Source organism: Nannospalax galili, unplaced genomic scaffold (assembly GCF_000622305.1).
Source record: "Nannospalax galili isolate Female #2095 unplaced genomic scaffold, S.galili_v1.0 scaffold315, whole genome shotgun sequence".
Taxonomy (NCBI): Eukaryota; Metazoa; Chordata; class Mammalia; order Rodentia; family Spalacidae; genus Nannospalax; species Nannospalax galili.
In genome coordinates this window covers 985,688-1,011,221 of record NW_008336851.1, presented here as the reverse complement: position 1 = coordinate 1,011,221, position 25,534 = coordinate 985,688, and the positions used below count along the sequence as shown (strand labels likewise).

The following is a 25,534-nucleotide window of genomic DNA, read 5'->3' as shown; positions in this document are numbered from 1 at the left end:
GAGGGAAGAAATGAATAAATAAATTAAATTACAGAATGTAAGTAATAATGCTGCACCATGCTAGGATAGTGGTTCTCAAGAGCCAAACTCTATTACCATTATCTTCTGGTTAGACTGCAGAATCCCAATGCTGCACCACTACTGACTCTAACTCAAGATTTCCAAGAAGCTGCATTTTAATGATCACCCAGGAGAGTCTAATGTAATGTACAAGTTTTTTTAAAAAACAGCAAAACGGGCTGGAGAGATGGCTCAGCAGTTAAGAGCTGTGGCTGCTCTTGCAGAGGACCCAGGTTTGATTCCCAGCACCCACATGGCAACTAACAACTGTCCTAACTCCAGTTCCAAAGGATCTGATGCCCTCTTCTGACCTCTATGGGCATTACAGGACATGAGTGCACATACATACATACATGCACTTAAAATAATAAAGTATTTTAAAAACAACGAAACACTATGCTCAGGCATCTACAGTATCTTAAGGTTTATCCTTAAAATGATTAAAAATCCTTAAAAAGCTATTTTGAATTAACTTTAAACATACTCATAAATCACATTACTTTGAGAAGGATTCCAAAATTAAACAAAATTGTAAATAAGTCTTACAATTTCAGAAATTTCATGTTTCCTAGGTGTTTTTCATGCCTGGCCTCCAAAGTCATGATGATCAAGATCCAAAAAGGCCTGATAACATCACTCCCCATGAGGATGAAGGCACAACTGAACAACTACTTAGGAAAAATACCCCAAAATATAACAGCTTTACATGTTAATAAATCAACCATCACAGAAAAGCACACAACTTCAGTTGAGCTGGTAATCAAAAATTAGCACAGCAGCACATGACAACTGTCACAGGAAAGCAGTTTCCATCTGAACACTGCAAAGGAGCTCAGCCATAGCAATAGAATAAGAGCAGAATGCAGACACTCTGGGATTTATTAGAACCTTCCCCTCCTCTCCAAGAGGAGGAAAACCCCCTTCTAAAGAACAGATTTATCTAATCATTGTTCAGTGTCTGAGTTTTAGTTTGGTCTCCATTATTCAAAATATTTTTTTAATGCACAGGTGGGTCAAATGACTGTTCTGGTTCATCTTAGTTTTGAAAGGAATGAATTTCATCACCTACATAAGGATTAAATTCAGAAAACGTCATAGAAATGTAATCCTTAACAGGTGGTTCCCATTCTGGCAAACATTAGTTACTCCCCCCACCTAAAGGAGGAAGGACACTACCCAGCTTTCCTCCACGGCTTGACCAACTCTCTAACATTGTATCTGATGTTCTACACCCAAGCTGGGTCAGGACATACCACCTGCCCAGAGTGAATTGTTTTCTCCATCTGTAATAAGAGCTTTCTCTAATAAAACGGAAACACAACTGTGGTGTCAGGACACCATTCCTGCATCTACTTCTTACTCTCTTGGAAAAAATCAAACGTTTATTTCTTGTTCAAATTAAATATGCAAAATATTAATTAAACTCTATGAAAGGAACATAAACATCAAAGTCCCTACTGTCGTCATCATCATCATCATCATCTTTATTATACATCGAACCTACTAAATTCAGATAATTAGAAATAAAAGACTAAATAAAAGCATGCCTTTTGATGTCAAAGAGTGAGGTGTCTATTGTCTTAATATATTACTAAATTTTTTTTCATATTAACCCAGTACTCTGAAACATTTTCCAAAAAAGGTCACAGATTTTCTGTCCCAGCCACATTGACCAATACTACCACCTTTTTACAACAAAGAGGCCCTAGACTTAAAGCCAAAACCACAGTTTAAATAATTGCTCTACCACCTAATGGAACAATTTAAGTCAAATTAGTATCATGTCTCTGAGGTATCTTCTCATTTATAAAACAGAATATGACTTTACTTTCTTTCAAAGTTATAAAAATAAATGAAACAAGTTACATGAAAAGACTTGTGAATTATTTTTAAAAATCATTTGATTGTAAAAGATCTTGATCAATCATCTCTGTATGAAAAGACTTAAAAAATAAAATAAGCACTTAACTTCAACCAAACACATAAGATAGCAAGTAACCTGAAAAGGAATGTAGAGAAAAAGCAGATCGTGTTTCTTCCTGGCTTGCTACTGTAATCCATTTAGGCACACTACGACTCTGAACAGATCTTTATTTTCATGGCTACACTAATTTCTGTGTCAAGGTGTAGCCATATCTTATGAGTCAAAAATAATCACAAAAACCAGTCCACAAGCCAGGCTATGTTTTTCTTAAGCCTTGAGCCAAGAGAAGAGCTTTACATTGTTTTATGTTCCTTCCTACTTCATTATGCCATTGCAAGTTATAAAGCTGGAGGAAGAATACTTACAGCTGCAGACACTATCTGGGCAGAAATTCCCTTCAGAAGTGAATGTCGCATAACTGATCCATGTAGTGAAAAAGAATCAGGTAACTTCTTTTTTCTAAGAAAGAGAAAGAGAAAGAAACAGGGGCAGGGGGAGCATTTGACAGACAAAAAAGTTGAAAAGGCAGGATCCCAATGCTTTGAAGGAAGAAGATATATATTTTTGAAAAGCAGAAAGTACTCCAATTTGTTATTAAAAGACGTATAATCCAACAGACCAACATTAAGACGTATTCTAAACCCACCCTGAACTTCAGAGAAGCTCCAACAGGAAAATGAGTAAACTTTCCATTCTTCTTCCACTCCAAGCCCACCTTATACTGCGCAAGGTTCTACTGTGCTCCAGGAAGCTGTTCAAAGACCACTTCTCCCCCTATGGATCTGCACTGCCTCTATTTGCCCCTGCCTGTCTTCCTGTCTATGATGACCCTTCCCATTTCAAACAACTACCTTCTGAGTGCCCCATTCATCACTCACTCTGTTGTTCCTGCTAGAGGCTTCTCTCACTATACTCTTCATCATTCAAAAAGGAAGTTTTAACTTTCACCAAACATTATTCAGTGCCCACTCTGACTAAAAGTATGCTCTGATGATTCAAAAATGAGTAAGTCACAGTTCCTAGGATCAAGGATCCTACAGCCTAGTTGGAGGGTCTGACAACTCCTATAAAAATAAAAGGTGGACTAAAAATAGGGATAGCAATGCAAATGAAGAATAATTTAATCCTGCTTATTTGGGGGATATCTAGCACAGTAATCAGAAGAGAAGATGTCTAATTTGGCCTTGATGGATAACTGGGGAACAGTGAGGACAAACAGGCATGGACTGGGTGGGCTACAGTGGAAGTGCTCAGAGAGAGGCTCAGCATGGTAAGAAGGATGCAGACTGACATCACACTAAGGAATTCTGACTATTATGTATCAGTCATATCCAGGAGAGCTACCAACACAGCTTAATACAAAATCATGAACTTATTTAAACTGTGTATGTATGTGTGTGTGTGTGTGTGTGTATGTGTGTGTGAGAGAGAGAGAGGCTTATTCCCCACATATTTTAAGCTGTTGTGTAGAGTATCTATAGCAAGCCTTGTATGTGTGTGTGTGTGTCTGTGTGTGTGTGTGAGAGAGAGAGAGAGAGAGAGAGAGAGAGAGAGAGAGAGAGAGAGGAGAGAATTTTGTTTTGTTTTGCTTAAAACTCAATTGCAAGGTTCTCAAGTATGAACTTGTGATACTGCCAAAAGATTGGACAGGCCTGATGGACAACAAGACAATTCCATATTTTAAGGAGGGAGTGATCAGATCATCAAAAACATTTATCTGTCTGTAAGACATTATGAAGAGGAGGTGAACATACCCCATCCCAAGATGACAGCCTAAGAAGACAGCATTGCTATGGGCAAAATTTAAGAGAAGGAAAAATACAGGTCACTATCAGTGAGTGAGTGTGGGAAATGCAGGGAACACAAGGTGGCAAGGCGGACCAAGCTCCATCTTCCCACCACAAAAGCATGTGTTCCGTCCAAAAGCTCTACTCTCACTAGGAGTCCTAGCTATTATTATGGTTTTTCACATGAAGTTCAGTGCCCACCTCTTTATTTCTTCTCCTAACAGTGACAAATCTTTAGGCTTTCATAAGCATATTCCCACAAGTGGATTTCTAATGCAGGGCTTCAAGAAACCATATTGTACTATAAAGATACTGACTTTAAATAACCAAATATTTTAACCATTAGCAAGTATGATTTACAAGAATACCTTTTTAAGTTGGTCCTGTCACCACTGTCAGAGCTTGCCACAGATGAGGTATCATAGGAGTGAGAATCAATGGTATCAATGTTTAAAAATGTAGGATCCTCAAGAACAAAAGACTCATCTTCATCATCAGTCTGAATTGAAAGAAGATACAACCATAAATTCAAGATTCCAAATATTCTGTGAGACACAATGAAAAGCCATTAACAGGTCTCTCTAGAGCTTACTTTGCTTTTTGCCTCTCTTTCATACATTGTCATTCACCAGAGACGTTAGTACAGAATTAACAGAATTAAATTTCAATTCTATGTAGAGATCACTCTTTAAAGAGTTCATGCCAAAAAACCTCTGTTATAGCAGAAAAGAGAAACAGTTGTGTAAATTATTGTTAGCCACAAAATATATTTTAAATTCGAGCCTGTACAGGTGCTTTACTGGTGAACTAAGAAGCAATGGCTAATTAGAAGAAAGTATCACCTGAGTACAAATAGTCTCTCCTGAGAAAGGGGATAAGGATATAGGAGCAGCATTTTAAGGGGCAAACTACATGTGAAAAAACATTGATTTCATAATATGGATTTTGCTGGCAGTAAAGGAAATAGCCATTAGTGGCTGGAGTATATGAATAAAAACTGAGGATGATCTGGAAAGATGAGCTGGACTCCAATTTATAAAAAGTCTTATTTCCCATTAAGCTAGGTAACAGCAGGACCCATGTCTATTTTGTCTGCCACTGTACCCACAGTACCTAGTACATGTACCAATACTCATTTATTTAATTAATTAGTGTACTATCTATAGTAGCCAGTGGGAAGGCAATTGAGATTGTTTTAAGAAGCAGAGGGAGAAGATGGGAACCATGTTTTAGAGAAATAAATGGGGCTATACACCAACTAGAGGGGAAAGGGAGAAACTGAGGCTGAGAGATTAACTACAGACAGAGAGAGGGGTACTGAAATATCAAGGAAAGAGCTTCCAGCAGAAGAATGCAGAGGCAAAAGAGGCAATGGTGAAGCAGACACTCCTGAGTCAAAATCAAGAGCCCCTGGTTACCACTTAAATGAGGGGAAGGAAATAGGAAAGGTAAGGGAGACATCAAAGAAGAATCCAAGGTTTTCCACTTGAACAACCAGGCAAAGGTGATACTACTGACAAGAAAGTACATAAATAGCAGACAAAGCAGGAGGTGGAGCTGGTTTTGCACAGTAATAAATATTAAAGGACATGCTTCTCTAGCAGGTGGACCACAGTTCCTGAGAAAGCAATCTATGTTCATTATCTCCCCCTTCCCCACTCATTCTGAGCTGCTGATTACTAACCTTGGTGAAGTTACTAGTCATTGCCCACTCTAAGTTAGCATGCTCATGTCCTTCAGGCTTTGCTTTCCCTATTTTTTGATACATTCCCTCTCTTGGTTTCCAGTGGACACACCTTTTCCTGTTTCTCCACCAGCTTCTGTGGACTCTTATCAGCCATTCCCTAGCTTCTCCTTGGCCAACCATTAAACACTGTTGATCCCCAGGATTATATTCATAGCTCTCATCTCTCACTACTCCCTATTTGAGCAAGCTCATTCCTAACCATGTGCTAATGGCTCTGAAGCCTGTCTTCAGCATCAACATTTCTCTTAAAGGAGGCTGTAATTCCACTACATTCCAAAATCTCTACCACTCTTAAGTCTGCTAAAAATGGGTTAGTACTTGGCAAGATGGCATGTTACTTGAGAGCTGTAAAAGGCTGTAGCAATTGCTGTAGGAAAAGGATTTAATTTGGAAACAAGAACTACAGCACAAAGGTCTTAAGCAAGAGAGTCTATCAAAGCCTTGTTTAATTTCATTTAGTAGACTGGGATATAATTAAAGAAAACAGATCAACTGAGTAAAGCCAGGCTTACAGGATAACAGGAAGGGAAGGAAATAAAAGAATCAAGTATGTCAAGACTAAATTTAAAACTACTGCCACACAGTAAAGATATCAATTTTCCCCTCACAGATGTATAAAATCTACACAATCTTACCAAATTTAGCTGATGTGTGTATTTGTGTGTGTGTGTGTGTGCTGTGTAGGTGTGTGTTTGTGTGTGTGGTGTGTGTCTATGTATGTGTTTCTGAAACTTGTCTGGCAAAAGGTAAAGAATAAGTAAGGTAATCTCAGAGGCAGCAACAAAGCTGGAACATTTGATACCACTAAATATCTAGGCCTATTATTTACTTACTAGTTTTCTTGAGACAGGATCTCACAGTAGCCCAGGCTGGCCTCTAATACCCTATGTAGCCAAGAATGACCTTGAACTCCTCATGAACCCTCCTGTTTCTGCTTCCTACTTCCTCTCCTGCCTGTCCTTCCTTCCTCACTTTCTTTTTTTTTTTTTTTTTTTTTTTTTTTTTGTGGTATTGGGGATGCAACCCAAGGCCTCACACCTGCTAGACAAGTGTTCTACTACTGAGCTACATTCCCAGACTTAAGAACTACTATAAAGTTTCAATCAGCCGGATGCAGTGGCACACACCTTTGGTCCCGGCACTTGGGAGGCAGAGACAGGCAGATCTCTGTGAGTTCAAGGTCAGTCTGGTCTACATAGTGAGTTCCAGGCCAGCTGGGGCTACAGGGAGACCCCATCACAAAAAGACCAAAAAATAAAAAAAAGTTTCAATCATCAGTGGCTAGAAAGATGGCTCAGTGGTTAAGAGCACTGGCTGCTCTTACAGAGATTCTAGGTTTCATTCCCAGCACTCACATGGAGGTTCACAACCATCTATAACTCCAGTTCCAGGGAATCTGATACCCTCTTTTGGCCTTTATGGACACTGCATGCACACAATGCATTTATATACATGCAAGCAAAATACTCATACACAAAAAACAAAAAAGTAAATAAACCTTTAAGAAAGCTTCACACATACAAACCTCTGATCTGTAACAAAAGTGATACCACAACCAAGAATATTCTTTTCAGTAAATGGGACTGGCTCATTCCTCACATTAATACATACAGAAAAAATCCAGATGAATGACAAATCTAAACGTGAAAGGTTGAACAATGAATAATGTGGAACGAAATAGGATGCTGTCACCATGGCCTCAGGACTGGCAACATTTTATTAAACAAGAAACACAAATGACTAATCACAATGGAAAAAAGTTCAATATCTAAACTACATTAACTCGATGCATCAAAAGAAATCATTAGTGGAGTAAAAAAAAAAATACAGAATGAAAAGACTCCAATACATGCATCTTATATAAAGAACTCCCACAAATCACTTTCTTTAGAAAAAAGCTGAATTAAGTGGGCTACAGACACAAAAAGGTCATTCACAAAAGAGATGACCAGCCACCCACCCACACAAGGCACATCAGAATACTGGGCCCCAAGAGCTGCTGGGTTTGGGTGATGGGGCCAGGCAGCAGCCACAACCACGAGGGAGCTATAACCACCCACTGTGCTGCACCCTAGTGCATCTCTCCTGCTGGGAGCTGGGCCTATGAGCAGCCACTGCACAGTGTATCCATGGTCATCTTTATCACCATCATCATCACCCAGCAGCTGTCAAGGCCCAGCTACAATCTATAACAGCAGTAAGAACCTGAGAAACCTACAGATCTCAGAAAACAAGCTAGAGGACACTGGTGCAAAGCTGTTATGTGAAGCTACGAAACATCCCAATTGCCAAACAGAGAATCTTGGATTGGAGGTCCAGGGGTCAACTGCTGCCTGCTGTGAGGACCTAGCTTCTGCTTTAACTCATAGTAAAACCCTCTGGGGAAATCAAACTGTTGGAGAACACCTTGGACCACAATGGGGTGAGTGCACTGAGGCCTGGAAACAGCCAAAATGTAACTGCATATACTCAGGCTGTGGACAACTGACTTTGATGAAGAATCCCAAGCGTTTCTGATCACTGATGAAAAGAGAAATCACTATTTGACAATCGTAAGCAATGCATAAGAGAAACAGAAAACAAATGTGGAAACTCCATTCCAAGAAATCTGGGAGTATTCTGACCCCAAACCACATATAAAGAAACGGGAATGGGCCCTTACCCATCTGTAAGATTAGAGATCACTGCCGTTCTAATGAGATATGACTTCTTTGGCACCTAGTTCAGATGTGCTGCATAAAATGGATGGGGTTTTTCATATGCTAAGAGAGGTCATGATGTTGGGGAGGGGGATGGAAAGGTGAGGGCACAGATGGGGGAGGAGGTCAGAACATAAGCAAACCACATTGTATGAAATTCTTGATTCAATTTTTAAAAAGAGAGATAATGAAATGGCCACATGTCAAGGCTTTCAACTTCATCAATCTTCAGAGAAATTAAAATTAAAAATACTATGTACTTTTCACTAATTTATGGAAGGCAAAGAGGGGAGACAAAAAATTCAAAAGCTGACAAGTATTTAAGTAACATGAATTCTCATATGTTGCTCCTAGAAGAATATATTGAAACCACTTTGACAACCCATGACAGTATTCACGAAAACTGATATAACTAACCCTGATTACCACCAGCTCTACTACAAGATATATACGCCCGTGACAAGTGTATATGTGCAGGCGTATGTGTAGGTGTGTGTGCAAACCACAGATATGCATGAATGAAAATAGTCTCAGCAGTACTCTTCACAGTAGCCAGAAACTGAAAACTACATGCATGTCTATCAACAACAGAATGAATAAATATATACATAGTTTTATGCAGTAATAGCAATAAATAAACTATCACCACAAAAATATGACAGAACCTCAGAACATAATACTGGAAAAAAGTAAGATAATCGAGTATAAACTCCATGTATATGTTTATGTATAGAAGAGCATACTATTCCATGTATACAAGGTTTTCAGAGCAGGCAAACCAATTAATGCTAGAAGTCGGAAACACAGTCACTCTGGAGTGGGGCACTAAAGAAGCATAAAAGGAGCTTTAGGTGTCGTAGGTTTTGCTTCTGCCTCTGAATTCTGGTTGAACAGGCTGTACAGTTTGTGAAATGTCTCCATGCTATACATTATGTGCACCTTTCTGTAGGCATACTGCAAGAAGTTCAAAAGACAGTCCTGAGTATCCAATAGCAGAACTGAAGTGAACTCAACACTATTCTGAGCCTGGGAGACTATGAAAGTTTAGAGACTTGGTCCTGATAAGGGTGCTGGAGAGATGGCTCAGCAGCCTCTGATGAGGCTGCTCTTACAGCAGATGCCTCTGCTCTTACAGAGGACCCAGGTTTGATTCCCAGCACCCACATGGCAGCTATGAACTGTCCTTAACTCCAGTTCCAGGGGAATCCAAAGCCCTCTTCTGACCTCTGTGGCATTGCATGACATGGGTACACTCACATACATGTAGGCAATACCCTCATACACATAAAGAATAAAAATAATCAATAAAATATTTCTTAAAAAATAAAAAAGCCAGGCGTAGTGGCTCACTCCTTTAATCCCAGTACTCAGGAGGCAGAGGCAGGTGGATCTCTGTGAATTCAAGGCCAGCCTGGTCTACATAGTGAGTTCCAGGACAGCTGGGGGCTACAGAGAGACACTGTCTCAAAAAGACCAAAAAATTAAAATTAAAATTAAAAAAAGAGAGTCTTGGTCATGATAAGAATGAAGAACAAATTTGGCAGATGTAAGGGAATAGTAGAAAATGTACGGGAATAGTAGAAAAGGGTTTTGATTAGAAAATGTTAACCTCAGACTTAAAATCTCAGAGGTAGCAGTTTCAAACAATAGCAAAGCCTGTTAATGTTATTTTACATCCTAAGTTTTGAGATTCAGAATATCTCAGAAATTTCTAGCTTTCCATTTTAAAAATGTCCATTTAAAAATATCCTCTGTTCATTTCCTCCCAGTCCCCCTTCAAATTGGTATTATAGAACACTAAGAATATACATCTCTATATATCCTAGAGGAAGGGCTTCTGCCAATTTTTAAAAATAATTTTCTTTAATAACCCTGTCTTCATAATGATCTTGTTATTTTTTCTTTCACTTATTTACCTGTTATCTCCCTGGAGATGTCAATTCTGGCAATTTTGAATCCCATTTCTCTCTCAAAGATAAACACAGTAACATGGCACTTTATAACTCCAGCACCTCACAGAAGTCATCACTCGAAGTGGTAACAGTATTATCTTCTTGGTAAACTACATTAATAACAGTATTTACTGTTCCATGGAGATAAGGAAATTGTGCAAGGAGAGTTTGTTTTCATTATGAATTATAATCTCATTCATATAGCATTATCTTTATTGCCAATTCTTATATAAAGACGGACAAATAGACTTGTGGGGACCTAAAGGCCCCACCTTGTAGAGGTTCAAAAGGAAGTTACTGAGATGCGGCCTGACTCACTTTGAAAGTCTGATGAATGCTTCCCGCACTGCTGAGGAGTGCATGATCAGCAGGTGACCATCCTTAAGATACACCCTGGGGGGGGGGGCAGATTTCCACGTGCCTTTATAAGCTGTAACACCTGCAATAAATGAGTCCCTGCTTGACTAGGCTCCCCTTTGCGCCTGACTGTTCCCGGTACTGGGGGCGGCGTGGGCTGGCGAAAGCAAACGCCCGCTTACTCATCCGCAGTCATCACTGCCCGGGGGTCGCTGGTTCAAACCCCACCCCCCCAACACACACACACACACACACACACATAGACTTTATACATTTGTGGGTTTTTTTCAGATTTTTTTTATTGAGCTTTTTAAAGTTCATACATTTCCCACTCAAATCCAGACCCCCTCCCCCATCCATGCCTCCCCCTATCCCCCCACAGAACCCTATGCACTCTGCCATACATGCTGAGTCCTATTCATACAGGTATTTGTACCCAAATGTCCTTCAGTGTAAATGCATCCACTGGAGTCTAGGTCAGCCCATCCAGTGGTCATATGTAAGTCATATTCTCCCTCACCCAGCACCAATCAGTCTCAAATAGTTGTCAATCTAGTGCTGGCCTGTTACCTATTTCTCACTTCCCCTTTGGGCCCTTGTTTAATTGAACTGACATGGGTCCCATGCTGTCTTATTTGCTCTTGCAAGAGTTTCAAGCACTATATTGAAAAGGAGTGGAGATAGTAGACAGCCCTGTCTGATTCCTGATTTGAATGGGAATGCTTCCAGTTTTTCTCCATTTAGGATGATGTTGGCTATAGGTTTGTTGTATACAGCTTTAATTATGTTGAAGTATGCTCCCTCCAGAACAATTCCTTCTAGGACTTTTAACATGAATGCATGTTAGATTTTGTCAAATGCCTTTTCTGCATCTATTGAGATGACCATATGGTTTTTGTCTTTAAGGTTTTTTGTTTCTGTTTTGGTTTTGGGAGGGGGTCGTTGTTGTTGTTTTCTTTGTTTGTTTTTTGAGGCAGGGTCTCCCTGTAAACCCAGCTGGAACTCACTACATAGATCAGGCTGGCCTCGATCTCACAGAGATCTGCCTGCCTTTGCCTTCAGTGTTGAGATTAAAGGCATGCACTACCATGTCTAGCTTAGTTCATTATTTTTATTTCACAGTCAGTAAAATAATTAAGATAAGAAGGTGATTAAGCCACATTAACAAAACTGATCAAAATTAATTTCCTTACCTCTACATAAAAGATTTTCTCTATGTTAGAAATTAATAAAGGGCATTTCCCTGCAGGAGGATATTCTCTCAGCATAGAGTGCTACCTATTTCAAAACTGAAAATGCTTATTCTTAATACACACCATAAGTTAAATGAATTCAAAGTAATTGCAACAGTAAACTGATATAAAAAAAAAAAACAGAAATCAAGGGGATGTCTCAGTAGTAGAGTGCTTGCCTAGCATCACAAGACCCTGGGTCCCTAGCATGGCAAAAATTAAAGAGAAATTAAAGCCAATCAAGACAAAGATAAAGTTTACAGAGAAAGTAGTTAGTAACCTATGAAGCACTATGTACAACCCTAAAAGTATACAGGACACAGTTTAAGACCCAATTCACTCAGTCTTACTAGGTCAAAGTAGGCATTTCTGTGGAAGAACCTCTGGATCTGTGTCTTCTACTAAACAGAACTAGAGATCAGAAATAAAGTCATACATTTTAATAAAGACATTTTTAAATGTCTTTTGCAAATCCCAAGCTAAAACCTCTAAGTCTTAAGTTTTTAAAAAATTACTATTGTTATGTGTATGTGTACATGATGATAAATGTGGGGGTGCACATGCCATGAAGCACATGTGGCAGTCAGAGGACAGCTTTGTGGACTTAGTTCTCTCCTTCCACCTTTACATGGGCTCTGGGGATCAAACTCAGGTTATCAGTCTTGTACAACAAGCACCTTTACCCACTGAGCCATCTTACTGGCCCTTAAGGAAGCTTTATAAAAGTCAAAAAGAGCTGAAGAATCATCAGCAGTACATAGAAACTGGCATAGCAAAATTTGCCACTCCGTGTTTTACCCCAAAGTAGGTGGTAGGGCACTGTGACAGTTTTAACTGACAACTTGACTCAACTTAGAATCAACTGGGAAGGGAGTCCCAAAGCTTTTTAATACTCTTCCAATTTAGAAAAGGAGTAACAGCACTTCAAAGTGAGGAAACTTGTTAACAGAGTTGGTTATTTGCAAGATAAATAATGGAAATGGAAGAATAATGATCATTATAAAGGTCTTTAGTGTCAGAGGACAAACTATTTGAATATCACTTGCACAGACCACTAATCATCATCAGTATATGAGTCTCAAAAGTGACTCGAATTTAGTATTCTAATTCACTTTTTAGGGCTGAACCCTGAACCCATGCATGCTAAAAGCATGTGCTCTACCAGAGTTAATAACAGGTGTTTGTATGTATGTTTGTTTGTGTCTGCCAAGTATGAGGTGTTCTATAGCTTTCTCTTCTGGATACAGCACAACCATCCCATCTCCATCATGGAGCAGAGATAAACTTAGATAACCTTGGCTCTGTGGTAGGACGGAAAGGAAGGTCACCAGATCCTCATCTAAGACTCCTCCACCACTTCCTCCTCTCTCCCAGTTGGACACAGTCTCGGGTAGTGTTAAAAATATAGGAAGTGGAAAGGTGGGACTCCAGAAATGCAGTTTTCATGATATTGTCATCCATGCTGAGGTGGAGAGAAGAAGAGAGGAGAGAAGAGAGGAAAGAAAGGGAGGGAGGGAAGAAGGGAGGGAAGGAGGGAGGGAGGGAAGGAAGGAGGGAGGGAGGGGAGAGAGGGAGGGAAGGAGGGAGGGAAGGAGGGAGGGAATGTGGCACATCTACAATTCCAACACTTGGGAGGTAGAGGCAGGGTGATCAAATGTTCAGTGTCATCTTGAGTTACACAGTGAGTTCAAGGCCACTCTGGACTAGAGACCACATCTCTAAATAAGGAAGAAAGAAAGAAGGAAGGGAGGGAGGGAGGGAGGGGAGGGGAGGGAGGGGAGAAGAAGAGAGAGAAGGAAGAAGGAAGGAAGTTAATCCAGCAGTGACCTCAGGACTGACATGGGGCTTTAGTGGTTTTGCTGAGCCCCATGGTAGAGCATTGTAATGGTTAGTTTTAATTGTCAACTTGACACAATCTAGAATCTTGAGGGAAGGGAATCTCAATAATGGATTGTCCAGACTAGTTGGCCTGTGGGCATGTCTCTGAGAAATTAATTGGGGCAGGAAGACTCATCTTGAATGTGGGAGCACTATTTCACGGGTTAGACCTTGGATTGAAGGGAAAAGAAAGTAAGCTAAGCACTAATATGAATGCATTCATTGCTCTTCAGCTCCTGTCAGGATGGACTATAATGTGGAACTGTGAGATAAATAAACTCTTCTCCCTTAAGTTTCTTTGGTCAGGGTATTGTATTGTATCACAGCACCAGAAAAGGAAACTAAGAAAAGTATGATCTTTACAAGCAGGAACAGCAAAGGGGCCTGCCTGGGTCACTCAAAGACCAATGTGTCTATATGAAGCTGGAGCTCCTTAGGAAGACGTTGACACAAAGTCAAACCCTGGGCTAGCAAGTTTCTGGTAGGCTTTAAAACCCAAACAACAGTTCATGAAAGGCATAATAACAAGAGAAAAAGAAGACTAGGCTGGTCACTATGGTGAGCAATTATTACCCCTGAAGAGTAAACTAGGTATATTTCTCCCATGCAAGAAAGTGTACCAGGGGTAAAGACTGTTCGCTCAGCCAAGTGTAGCCAGTGGAGAAAAAGGAGGCAGCAGCCACAACAGCAGTGCTGAGTCACTTGAAGCCCAGGGTAGTTAGCTGGAATGGACGGTGTGTCAGATAAGAATGTGACTCTGTTCCCCTGGGCCCTAGGGCAGCTGGAGCAGCACAATCCAGCCCCATTGAGGGCTCACTCAGAAGCAGGAAGATGCATAGTAACCCTACAGCAGTGCCCAGGATAAGGAGGTAAAATGACTTTACACAAAATAATTATGGATTATAGAACGCTAAATAAGGCAGTGCCCCCACCCACATCGCTGGACCCAACATTTCTCTTTTAAGGAAATAACTGACACAAACTACTGGATCTTTCCATGCTGTACTGGACCCTGGTACTTACTTTTCCTTTTCTATTTTTTAGTATCCACTTAGCAGTTGGTACCTGCTTGGAAGGGACAATAGTGGGCCAACAGAGATGCGTGCACCCTCTGTAAAAAGTATTATTTTATGAATGGTATAATGCTAATCTCTAGATGCCTTACAGATCTGAAAATGAATCCTGAAGAACAATAAAAAAATAGATGGCATCCTGTGTGAACATCCTATGGCACACCTAGAAGTCATTAAATAAGATCCCAGTGCCAGAGAGGGGTTACCTCCATCCAAGTTATTGGCCAAGGAAGCCCTTGAGACCCCACAAGCCATACAAACTATTGCCGATGCTCTTGGTGGCACACCAGAACTAGATGGTAAGATTCTACTGCTGAAGACAATTGCATGTTCTGCTTGCAGTACATAGAGAAACCAAGCATGACCTGTACTGGATGCTCTTTCCTTGCAATCTGGCTTTTGTAGCTGCAGAAGGTACTATGCAGTATGCAGTCCACTGGGGAAGAATTATCACTAACAGTCCTGCCACTATAGACCCAGTGTGCTATACTATCTACAGTCTAGGAAAGATGCACCCACTGGTGCACTAGTGGCATGACTGTTATAGGTACAACCAAATGCTTTGTGCATGAGTTTAAAGCCCACCCACAGAAGAAAAATCATGTTTGATACTGTAAGCCAGAGGGAAACAAAAAACCTGTGCCCCAAGGGGGAGGTACTGCTACCTTTTTCTTTTTTCTTTTTTTAGTCTATTGCTACTATTTTTTAAATGGATATAATATGACTGTCAATTGCCTTCTAAACATATAATGTTCATACTCTAGATTACTGTTGCTGGTGGCCTTGATTATAGAGGGAGGCATCCTTTGCCTCTCTGGTAAAAATAAGTGACTGTTGATATGGCATGGTGTCCCAAGGCTTAGCAAATAATCATATACATATCATCCCCTCCAAGGCTCAGGGAATATAGCTAAAGCGAGGGCAGATATAAGAACCAGAGGATAGGAGTGGAGTGTTGTAGCACAGCTTTCTCCTCTGGGTATATGAACATCCAATAATAAGCATAGATAACTCTAGCTATAGTTATAGAGTATGGGAGAGACTGTCACTAGATCCTCACCTGGGTTTCCACCTACACTCTCTCTCCTGCCTCCCACCCACATGTGGTTTGGAGAGGTGCTAGAGTACACAGGAGATAGAAGGTCAACTAAAGGCAGGACTCCAGTCATGCAGCTTTCATGAGATGTTCACCTGTGCTGGAATGGGAATTTTTAGTGATATAGCTGTTTCTGAGTAGCCAAATAAAATCACCGGCTCAACAAGTCGGATTTGGCTAGAATAATTTCTTTGGTCTGTCACTGATACCCTATATAAGGTAAATACATGTTTGTTCATACATCCCCAGACAAAAATAACACAACTGTGGGGCACAAAGAGTGAGGGTGAGATTCTACAGTCATTCCACATGGTCCAAAGACCCAGGTGGGCTGTCCCTGCCCCTACCATAACCCCAAATCCCTATCACTGCTTACCAGTGAGCCCCACCTCTTCCTGGCCCCTCCCTTTGGAATTGTCCCATCCTCAGCTGGCTGCACACCAGGAATTCTCCAGTCAATTAGCATGGTCCAGACACCCAGGGAGGCTGCCCCTAACCCCCTTCCATCACCCCAGAGCCCCAATGCCAGGACTGTACCATCACCAGTAGCACATGGGTGGTTTCCCTGTTACCCTCAACCACCAGTAGACATCTCCAGGAACCTTCCACCTGCCAGAGAGCAACACCCAGAGCCTGTGTCTCCCTACCACCAACCACCCCACCAGAGACCTTGAGGGGTCCTGAGACTTTGAACCTGGTTAGAGACTTCAAACCCAGCCTCTACCCAGCCCACCTCCATCTGAGGTTGGTGTGTAATCCTCCCCCTAATCCCTAGGGAACACTGCTCAATACAACAGTGATCCCAACTCCTGCCACCAAAGGACCACCTACAGAACTATATCAGCCTTCCACAGACTTCTGAATATTACCAATGAGAATCTGCTAACTCCATAGGTTTGTTCAAGGGCTCAGATGTTCAAATACACCTAACTGTGAGGAAAATATTACCTGACATCTCATCTGTACCTCAACACAAAATTACCACAAAGATTGAAACTAAGCACTGTTCAGCTGGTCAACATCCTGACACATTGAGGTAACAGCAAAAAAAGACCCAAGCACCTGCTCAACAAAGGTGAGATCAGATAACCAAACCCGGAAACACCCACCAGCAACCTAACTCCAGATGCCTAGGTCCAATCGCAAAAACATAAACAATATGAATAACCAAGACAATACATTTCCTCCAGAAATCAGTACACTCACTGCAATGTCACCTGAGAAGAGGAACTTAGTTGAGGTACAAAACAATGATTTCAAAATAGTGATTATAAACATGCTCAGCAAACTCAAAAAGGACATGCATAAAATCCAGAATGAGGTCCAAGGAAAACAAACAGCTGAATAAAATAAATTAATCAAGAGCCAGGTGTGGTGGCACATGTCTTTAATCCCAGCACTTGGGAGGCAGAGGCAGAGGCAGGCGGATCTCTGTGAGTTCTAGGCCAGCTGGGGTTACAGGGAGTCTCCATCTCAAAAAGACCAAAATTAATAATAGTAATAATAATTCTAAGATGTGAAAATGGAATTTAATAAAGAAATAGAATTTCTGAAGAAAAGTCAAACAAATAAAACTGGAAATGAGAAAGTCAATCAGTGAAATAAAAACTCAGTGAAAAGCCTCACCAACAGAATGAATGATATGGAAGAGAGCATATCAAGCCTTGAAGACAAGGTAGAGGAATGGGATTATCCAGTCAAAGAAAATATTAAATCTAAAAGTACCCACGAACAGAATGTGCAGAACTCTGGGATACTATAAAAAGATTAAATTTATGAATCACAGGCATAGAAGAAGAAACCCAGGTCAAAGGCACAGAAAATATTTTCAACAAAATCATAGAAGAAAACATTCCAAATCTAAGGAAGGAGATGCCTACCAAAGTCCAAGAGGCACACAAAACACCAAAGAGACAAGGCCAGAAAAGAAACTCCTCACATTGCATGATAATCAAAACACTAAATGTACAGAGCAAAGAAAGGATACCTAAAATGGCAAAAGAGAAAGAACAAATTACATATAAAGGCAGGTCTATCAGAACAACACCTGACTACTCCATGCAGACTGAAAGCCAAGAAGGCATGGACTGATGTTCTACAAATTATTAAAGATACCACAGATAACATCCTAGGCTTTTATGCCCAGCAAAACTATCAATCATAAGAGAGGGAAAAAGGAACTTTTTCCACAATAAAAACAGATTTAAGGAATTTATGTCCACTAAGCCAGCTCTACAGAGGATAATAGAAGGAATACACCACTCTGAAGAGAAGACTGAACACATCCAAGAGAGCCCAAGGAATAAATAAAACAATTCCAGAACAGTTACCCAAAAGAGGCCAAAGAAAGCAACACCACAACAAACTAACAGGTATTAATAAACACTGGTTAGTAATAACTCTCAATATTAACAAACTCAACTCCCTGATAAAAAGATACAGACCAAATCATTGGATTAGAAAACAGGACTCATCTTTTTGCTGCCTCCAAAAAACATACCTCACCATCAACAAGTGACATCACCTTAGGGTAAAAGTATGGGAAAAGGTCCTTCAAGCAATCAGAACTAGGAAATAAGTAGGCATAGCTCTTCTAATATCTGACAAAACAGCCTTCAAACTAAAACTTTTCAGAAGAGATAGGGAAGGTCACTTCATACTCAATAAAGGAAAAATCCATCAAAAAGATATTATAATCCTAAACACCCAATGCAGGGGCACCTGATTTCATAAAAGTACCATTCTTGATCTAAAATTACAGATGGACTCCAACAAAGTGATACCTCACTTTCACTGACAGGTCATCCAGACAAAAATGAAACAGAGAAACCCTGAAGTTTAAATGACATCATAAATCAAATGGACCTAACAGACATTTACAGACTGTTCCATCCAAACACCAAAGAATACACTTTCTTCTCGGCAGACAGTGGAACTTTCTCCAAAATCAACCACATATGAGGACACAACCAAGTATCAACAAATGTAAGAAAACTGAATTACATCCAGTATCCTATCTGACCACAAAAGAATAAAGTTGGGTATCAACCAAAGAAATGGAAAAAAATACACAAACTCATGGAAACTAATAAACACACTACTGAATGAAATTGGCTCAAGTGATAAATCAAGAAGGAAATTTAAGAATTCCTAGAACTGAATGAAAATGAAAACATAATATACTTTGGTATATTTTTGTGTCCTATGGGACACAACGAACACAGTCCTAAGAAACAAGTTTATAGTACTAAGTGCCTACATGAGAAAATTAGAGATGTTTACCACTAATAATTTCATGATGCACCTGAAGACCTAAGAAAAACCAAACAACACCTAAAAGGAGTAGATGGGAAGAGATCAATCAAAATCAGGACCATCAAAATACATATTAGGAACCAAAAATAACTTTTTTGGTTCTTGAATATGTATTTTTTACTGAAAAAATCATTCATAAATTAACATACAAAAATGTACAAACATATGAGTGAAAAATGTAATGACAAAGGACTATTTCTGTGAAAAGTGGGGTTTTTGAAAAACATCTTTAGATTTCAGCACAAAATTGTACCCCGGCACCTCTTAAAACAAGGAGCAAGCTCAAAAGGCAAAAAAGGCGGGGGGACAGAAATAGAAAATACAAAGAATGATACAGATAATGAAATAGAAAACACAAAGAGTCAATGAAATAAAAAGTTGGTTCTTCAAAACGATTAATAAGATTAACAAATCTTTAGCCAAATTAACCAAAAGAAAGAGAGGCCCAAATTAATAAAATCAGAGATCAAACATTATAATAGATACTGAAGAAAATCAGAGAATTATAAGTAATTTAAAAAAACCTATATTCCACTAAACTGGAAAAACTAAAAGAAATATATGAATTTCTAGATATATCTTCCAGTGTTAAACAAAATGAGGTAAACCATTTAAGTGGACTCCTGAAAAACCAATGAGATAGAAGCAGTAATCAAAATCTCCCAACTAAATAAAGGACCCAGGACCATATAGAAGCAGGACAGAATTCTACAGACCTTCAAAGAAGAACTAATACCAATACTCCTCAAATTATTCTGTAAAATAGTGTGCTGTATAGCTTTCATTGTCAACTTGACACACCTGGGTAGAAGGAACCTCAATTAGGGAATTTCCTCCATTGGACTAGCCTGTTGCCACATCTATGGGGTATTTTCTTCATTTTTGAGTGATGTGGGAGGGTCCATCCTACTGTGGGCAATGCCACCCCTAGGCAGTTTGTTCTGTATTGTATAAAGAAGTAGGCTGAGCATGGGTCGGGGGAGCAAGCCAGTAAGCAGCATTCCTCCATGACCTGTGCTTCAGCTCCTTCCTCCAGGTTCCTACCCTGACTTCCTACCTTGGGCTCCCTCAGTGATGAACTGTAACCTAGGAGATGTAAGTCAAACAAACCTTTTCTTCCCCAAGTTGGTATTGGTCAGAGTGTTTTGTCACAATGGAAGGCAAACTAGAACAAATAGAAAAGGAAGGAATTTTCCCAAAATCTTTTCATTGTTGGGAGCCTGAGGCTCAGCCATTTCTGGGGGCTGCTAGCAGACCTGAGTTTGGTGACTTTTCCATTCAGGCCACAACCTTGGCTCACAGCCGGGGCCAAACAGCCTTGGCCCACAACCTTGGCTTACAGCCGGGGCCCGCAACCTTGGCCCGTGGCCTTGTTCTCTTTTCCAGTAAACAGCCCTGTTCTCCAGTAATCAGTAGATTCCTCCCTTAGAGTGCATCAGAGCCCCTGTGTTCTGACTGATGTAATTATTTGCAGTCTTCACATCTTTGTTCTCATTCTCTATTTAAACTCATGCTTGTGCTTTAATAAACGAGACTTGATCAGAACGCTGTCTTGTCTCCATTTCTCTTGTCTCTTGCCTCATCCACATCCCCACTCCCCAGTCCAGGTACACCCCGTTGCAGACCCCGTGGGCTGGGGCAGAGTGGCGCCCAACATGGGGCTTGGATACTGGGGACAACGTGAGGGAGACGACGTAGAAGGGGTGCGCACCCACTACATCTCAAGTAGTTCGGAGACATTGTGGGAGCCTGCCACAACCAAGCCGAAGGTGAGTCAGGTCGTCCAATCAAATCATGGGTATAAGTCAAGCCGTCTGAATCATGGGGCAAGAATTAAGTCAGCATCAGATTTATGTCATACAGTTAAGGGAAGCTCTCAAGACAAGAGGAGTAAATCATTTCTTTGATTTTGGAAAGGACATTTGTCCCTGGTTTCCCCAAGAAGGGGTCATAGATATAAAAAGATGGAGAAGAGTGGGAGATGCATTACAAGACTTTTATACAGTATTTGGACCTGAAAAGGTTCCTGTTACTGCCTTTTCTTATTGGAATCTAATAAAAGAGTTAATAGATAAGAGAGATGAACATGAACCAGTAGTGGTGGCAATTGCCCAAGCTGAAGAGATTTTTAGAATAGTTCCAAGTCAGAGCTGAGAGAAATTCCCAAGGATGAGCCTGACTTAATTTCTCTTGAAGATGAGGATTCTCCAAAAAATTTAAAGAAGGAGTCTTCAGAGTCAGTTAAAGGAAAGGAAAATCAGGAGGATGCCCAAGAGTCTAAAAAAGAACATATTCGTATCTATCCTCTTTTACCGGAATGTCTAGTTTCAGATACAGGTGGCGCAGAGTCTGAGAAAGAGGGATTGATTTGCAAAACTGAGACTAGATCATTAACTGGCCACGAGAGGCAAGAATATGACTGCCCTCCTTCTTTCAGTGTACCACCTGCTCCAACTGTAATGGCAGCAATAGATCCTAGATCGGAGCTAAAGGAACAGATAGCACAATTGCAGGAACAAATTAAACTAGAGAAAATGCATCAATCATTGATACTTAAATTGCAAAATCTCAGGACAGGCAGGGAGACAGTGGTAGACAGGGATGTAGCTCGCCAGATTCCTAGGGGGCCCGGCCTCCATTCATATAAAGAGAATCTTAATGAACATGAACCTGTTTGACAGAAACAACAGATGACCAAGGGCAAGCATGGTGACATCATACAGGTTTTCGATTTTCAACTAATTAAAGAATTAAAAACTGCCATGTCACAGTATGGAGCCAAAGCTCCGTATACCTTAGCTATCTTAGATAGTGTGGCTGAACAGTGGCTAACTCCCATTGATTGGAATACATTAGTTCGAGCAGTTCTTAGTGGGGGTGATTATTTACTATGGAAATCAGAGCATTTTGAAAACTGTAAGGAGACAGCTAAAAGAAACCACCAAGCTAGGAATGGATGGGATTTTGATATGTTAACAGGTGAAGGTCAGTATGGGACTAATAAACAACAAATGCAATATGACCCAGAACTTTTCGCACAAATTCAAACTGCTACCACTACGGCATGGAGAAAAATTCCAGTTATAGGGGACCTAGGAACTTCTCTCACTTCAGTCAAACAGGGGTCTGATGAACCATTTGCAGATTTTGTTCATCGATTAATGACCACAGCAGGGAGAATATTTGGGAATGTTGATGCAGGACTAGATTATGTATGACAGTTAGCCTATGAAAATGCTAATCCTGCCTGTCAGGCAGCCATTAGACCTTACAGGAAAAAGACAGATTTAACTGGCTATATACGCCTGTGTTCAGACATAGATCTGTCTTATCAGCAGGGACTTGCCATGGCAGCTGCTTTCAATGGACAAACTATGAAAGATTTTTTGGCTGAAAAAAGTAAAAATAAAGGCAAAGAGTGTTTTAAATGTGGTAAAAGTGGGCATTTTGCCCAGGAATGTAGAATGGATGATGATCAGCAAAAGATGAAAGATGAGAGAGCTCCAAGATTATGTCCCAGATGTAGAAGGGGAAAACATTGGCTTAACGAATGTAGGTCTAAAACTGATATTGAAGGGAGACCTTTACCTCCATGTCAGGGAAACAGGTGGAGGGGCCAGCCCCAGGCCCCAAGACAAGCTTTTGGGGCAGTCAGCTTCGTTCCCGCCAGCAGCAGCAATCCATTTCTGACCTCAACCGAGCGACCCCAGGAAGCGCAGGATTGGACCTCAGTTCCTCCTCCTACACAGTATTGACTCCAGACACGGGAGGTCAGACCATAGGGACTGGAATTTATGGACCATTCCCCACTGATACTTGCGGGCTGATATTAGGGTGCGGGAGTACCGCTCTTAAAGGCCTATCTGTTGTGCCTGGGATTATTGATGCAGACCATACTGGGGAAATAAAAATTTTAGCCCGAGCTGTTAACAATATAGTCACCATTCCACAAGGGGAACGTATTGCTCAGATAATTTTAATTCCCCTGGTTAAGTCCAATCATCTTGTTCAGGGAAGAAGCAGAGAAATAAAAACTTTGGTTCATCCGATGCTTATTGGGTACAGGCCATTACTCATAAAAAACCTACATTAACTTTATGGCTTGATGGAAAGAAATTTGATGGTCTCATTGATACTGGAGCTGATGTCACTATTATTTCTGCTGAGGCCTGGCCTGTAGCCTGGCCTACGGTTGAGACTCTAACCAATTTAAAAGGTAAAGGACAGAGCCAAAACCCAAAACAGAGCTCGAAATTTCTCACTTGGAAAGATTCCATGAATAATTCTGGTTTATTTACCAGTGAACCTATGGGGAGGAGATTTGCTTTCACAAATGGGAATTGTTATGTGTAGTCCAAACGATGTTGTTACTGCACAGATGCTCACTCAAGGATACAGCCCTGGTAAAGGATTAGGGAAGTTAGAAAATGGACGGTTGTCACCTTTAGAATGCATAGGTCAGAATGATAAGCGTGGCTTGGGAAATTTATGATGGCAGCCATTGACAGTCCTGCACCGTCAAACTATGTGGATTGTATAACCTGGCAATCAGATGATCCGGTTTGGGTAGCTCAATGGCTGCTTACAGCAGAGAAATTGGCAGCAGCCACTCATTTGGTGCAGGAACAACTTGAGGCAGGGCACATTGAAGAGACTTGTTCTCCGTGGAATACACCCATGTTTGTTATTGATGCAGACCATACTGGGGAATTAATGCTACTATGGTCCTCATGGGAACTTTACAGCCAGGTTTGCCTTCACCAGTCGCCATACCACAAGGATATTTTAAGATAGTAGTAGACCTTAAGGATTGTTTTTTCACCATTCCCTTATATCCTGAGGATCGCAAACGCTTTGCTTTTAGCCTTCCTTCTATTAACTTTAGAGAACCTATGAAGAGATATCAGTGGAAGGTTTTGCCTCAAGGAATGGCCAATAGCGATACCCTTTGTCAAATCAGAAGTTTGTAGCCACAGCTATTCAAAATACTAGAGATACTTGGCCATCTATGTATATAATCCATTACATGGATGATATTCTGATAGCAGGTTAATGTAGGTTTACAAATAGCACCTGAAAAGGTACAAACACAGGATCCTTACTCTTATTTGGGTTTTCAGATTAATGGGCAGAAAATAACTAATCAAAAGGCTATCCTTAGGCTTGATAAACTACAAACCTTAAATGATTTCCAAAAACTATTAGGTGATATTAATTGGCTACGTCCTTATTTAAAGTTGACCACTGGGGACTTAAAGCCTCTCTTTGATATCCTTAAAGGGGATGCAAATCCAACTTCACCCAGGGCACTTACTGAGGAGGCCAGAGTTGCCATACGCAGAGTTGAGGAAGCAATTGCTAATCAATTTGTTACCAATGTAGATTATTACAAGCCCTTATGGCTCATAATTTTTAATACCCAACTATCACCTACGGGTCTTCTTTGGCAGGAGCCCGATCATCCTCTTATGTGGGTACACTTGCCTGCCTCCCCAAAAAGGGTATTACTTCCATATTATGACGCAGTGGCTGAATTAATGATTATTGGTCGGGATCATAGTCGTAAATATTTTGGTATGGACCCTCTTCATATTGCACAGCCTTATACCAAAGATCATATTAATTAGCTACTTCAAAATTCAGAGGCGTGGCTGATAGCTTGTGCTAATTTTCCAGGAATTTTAGATAATCATTACCCACCTGACAAGCTCATTCAATTTTGTAATTTGCATATGTTCATTTTTCCACGCATTACTAGCCATCAACCTTTACCTACTGCTTTGTTGGTTTTTACAGATGGTTCCTCTAATGGAATGGCAGCCTATACTTGGAGTGATCAGGTTGTGCAATTTCAAACTAAAAAAACCTCTGCACAACTGGTGGAACTGTCTGCCATTATATCAGTTTTCTCTACGTTCCCTGATACACCTTTTAATATATATACTGACAGTGCATATATTGCCCGTGCTGTACCTCTTTTAGAAACTGTTCCTATAATTGGGCATATTTTTGAAGCTTCAAATCTTTTTCGTCAGTGCCAACACCTCATTCGCCAGAGGACGGCCCCATTCTTTTTAGGCCACATTCAAGCACATTCTAACCTTCCTGGGCCTTTAACAGCTGGCAATCAGGTTGCCGATGCAGCCACCAGGCTTGTTGCTATTGCTACTCCTTCTAATGTTGCTCAAGCTCAACAGGCTCATGAGTTGCATCATCTCAATGCGGCTTCCTTGAGATTAATGTTTAAACTCACTAGGGAACAAGCTAGACAAATAGTTAAAGGTTGTAAGACTTGTGTCACTTTTCTTCCTGTTCCCCATCTAGAAGTTAATCCTAGAGGGCTGATCCCTAAGATGCTTTGGCAAATGGATGTATCTCATTATAAAGATTTTGGCAAATTTAAATATATTCTTG

General features: G+C 40.5%; 1 protein-coding gene across 6 annotated transcripts in view; it reads right to left on the bottom strand.

The window, feature by feature from the left end:
- Vps8 (VPS8 subunit of CORVET complex) overlaps positions 1-25,534 on the bottom strand; it is a 359,227-nt gene that overhangs the window by 311,353 nt on the left and 22,340 nt on the right. For all 6 annotated transcript variants that reach the window (XM_008831321.3, XM_008831320.3, XM_029562651.1 and 3 more), the window contains 2 exons: positions 4,140-4,270; positions 2,350-2,443 (listed from right to left, as the gene is read on the bottom strand). In XM_008831321.3, the coding sequence (XP_008829543.1) occupies positions 2,350-2,443; positions 4,140-4,270 (225 nt within the window). The remainder of the gene's footprint in view (positions 1-2,349; positions 2,444-4,139; positions 4,271-25,534) is intronic.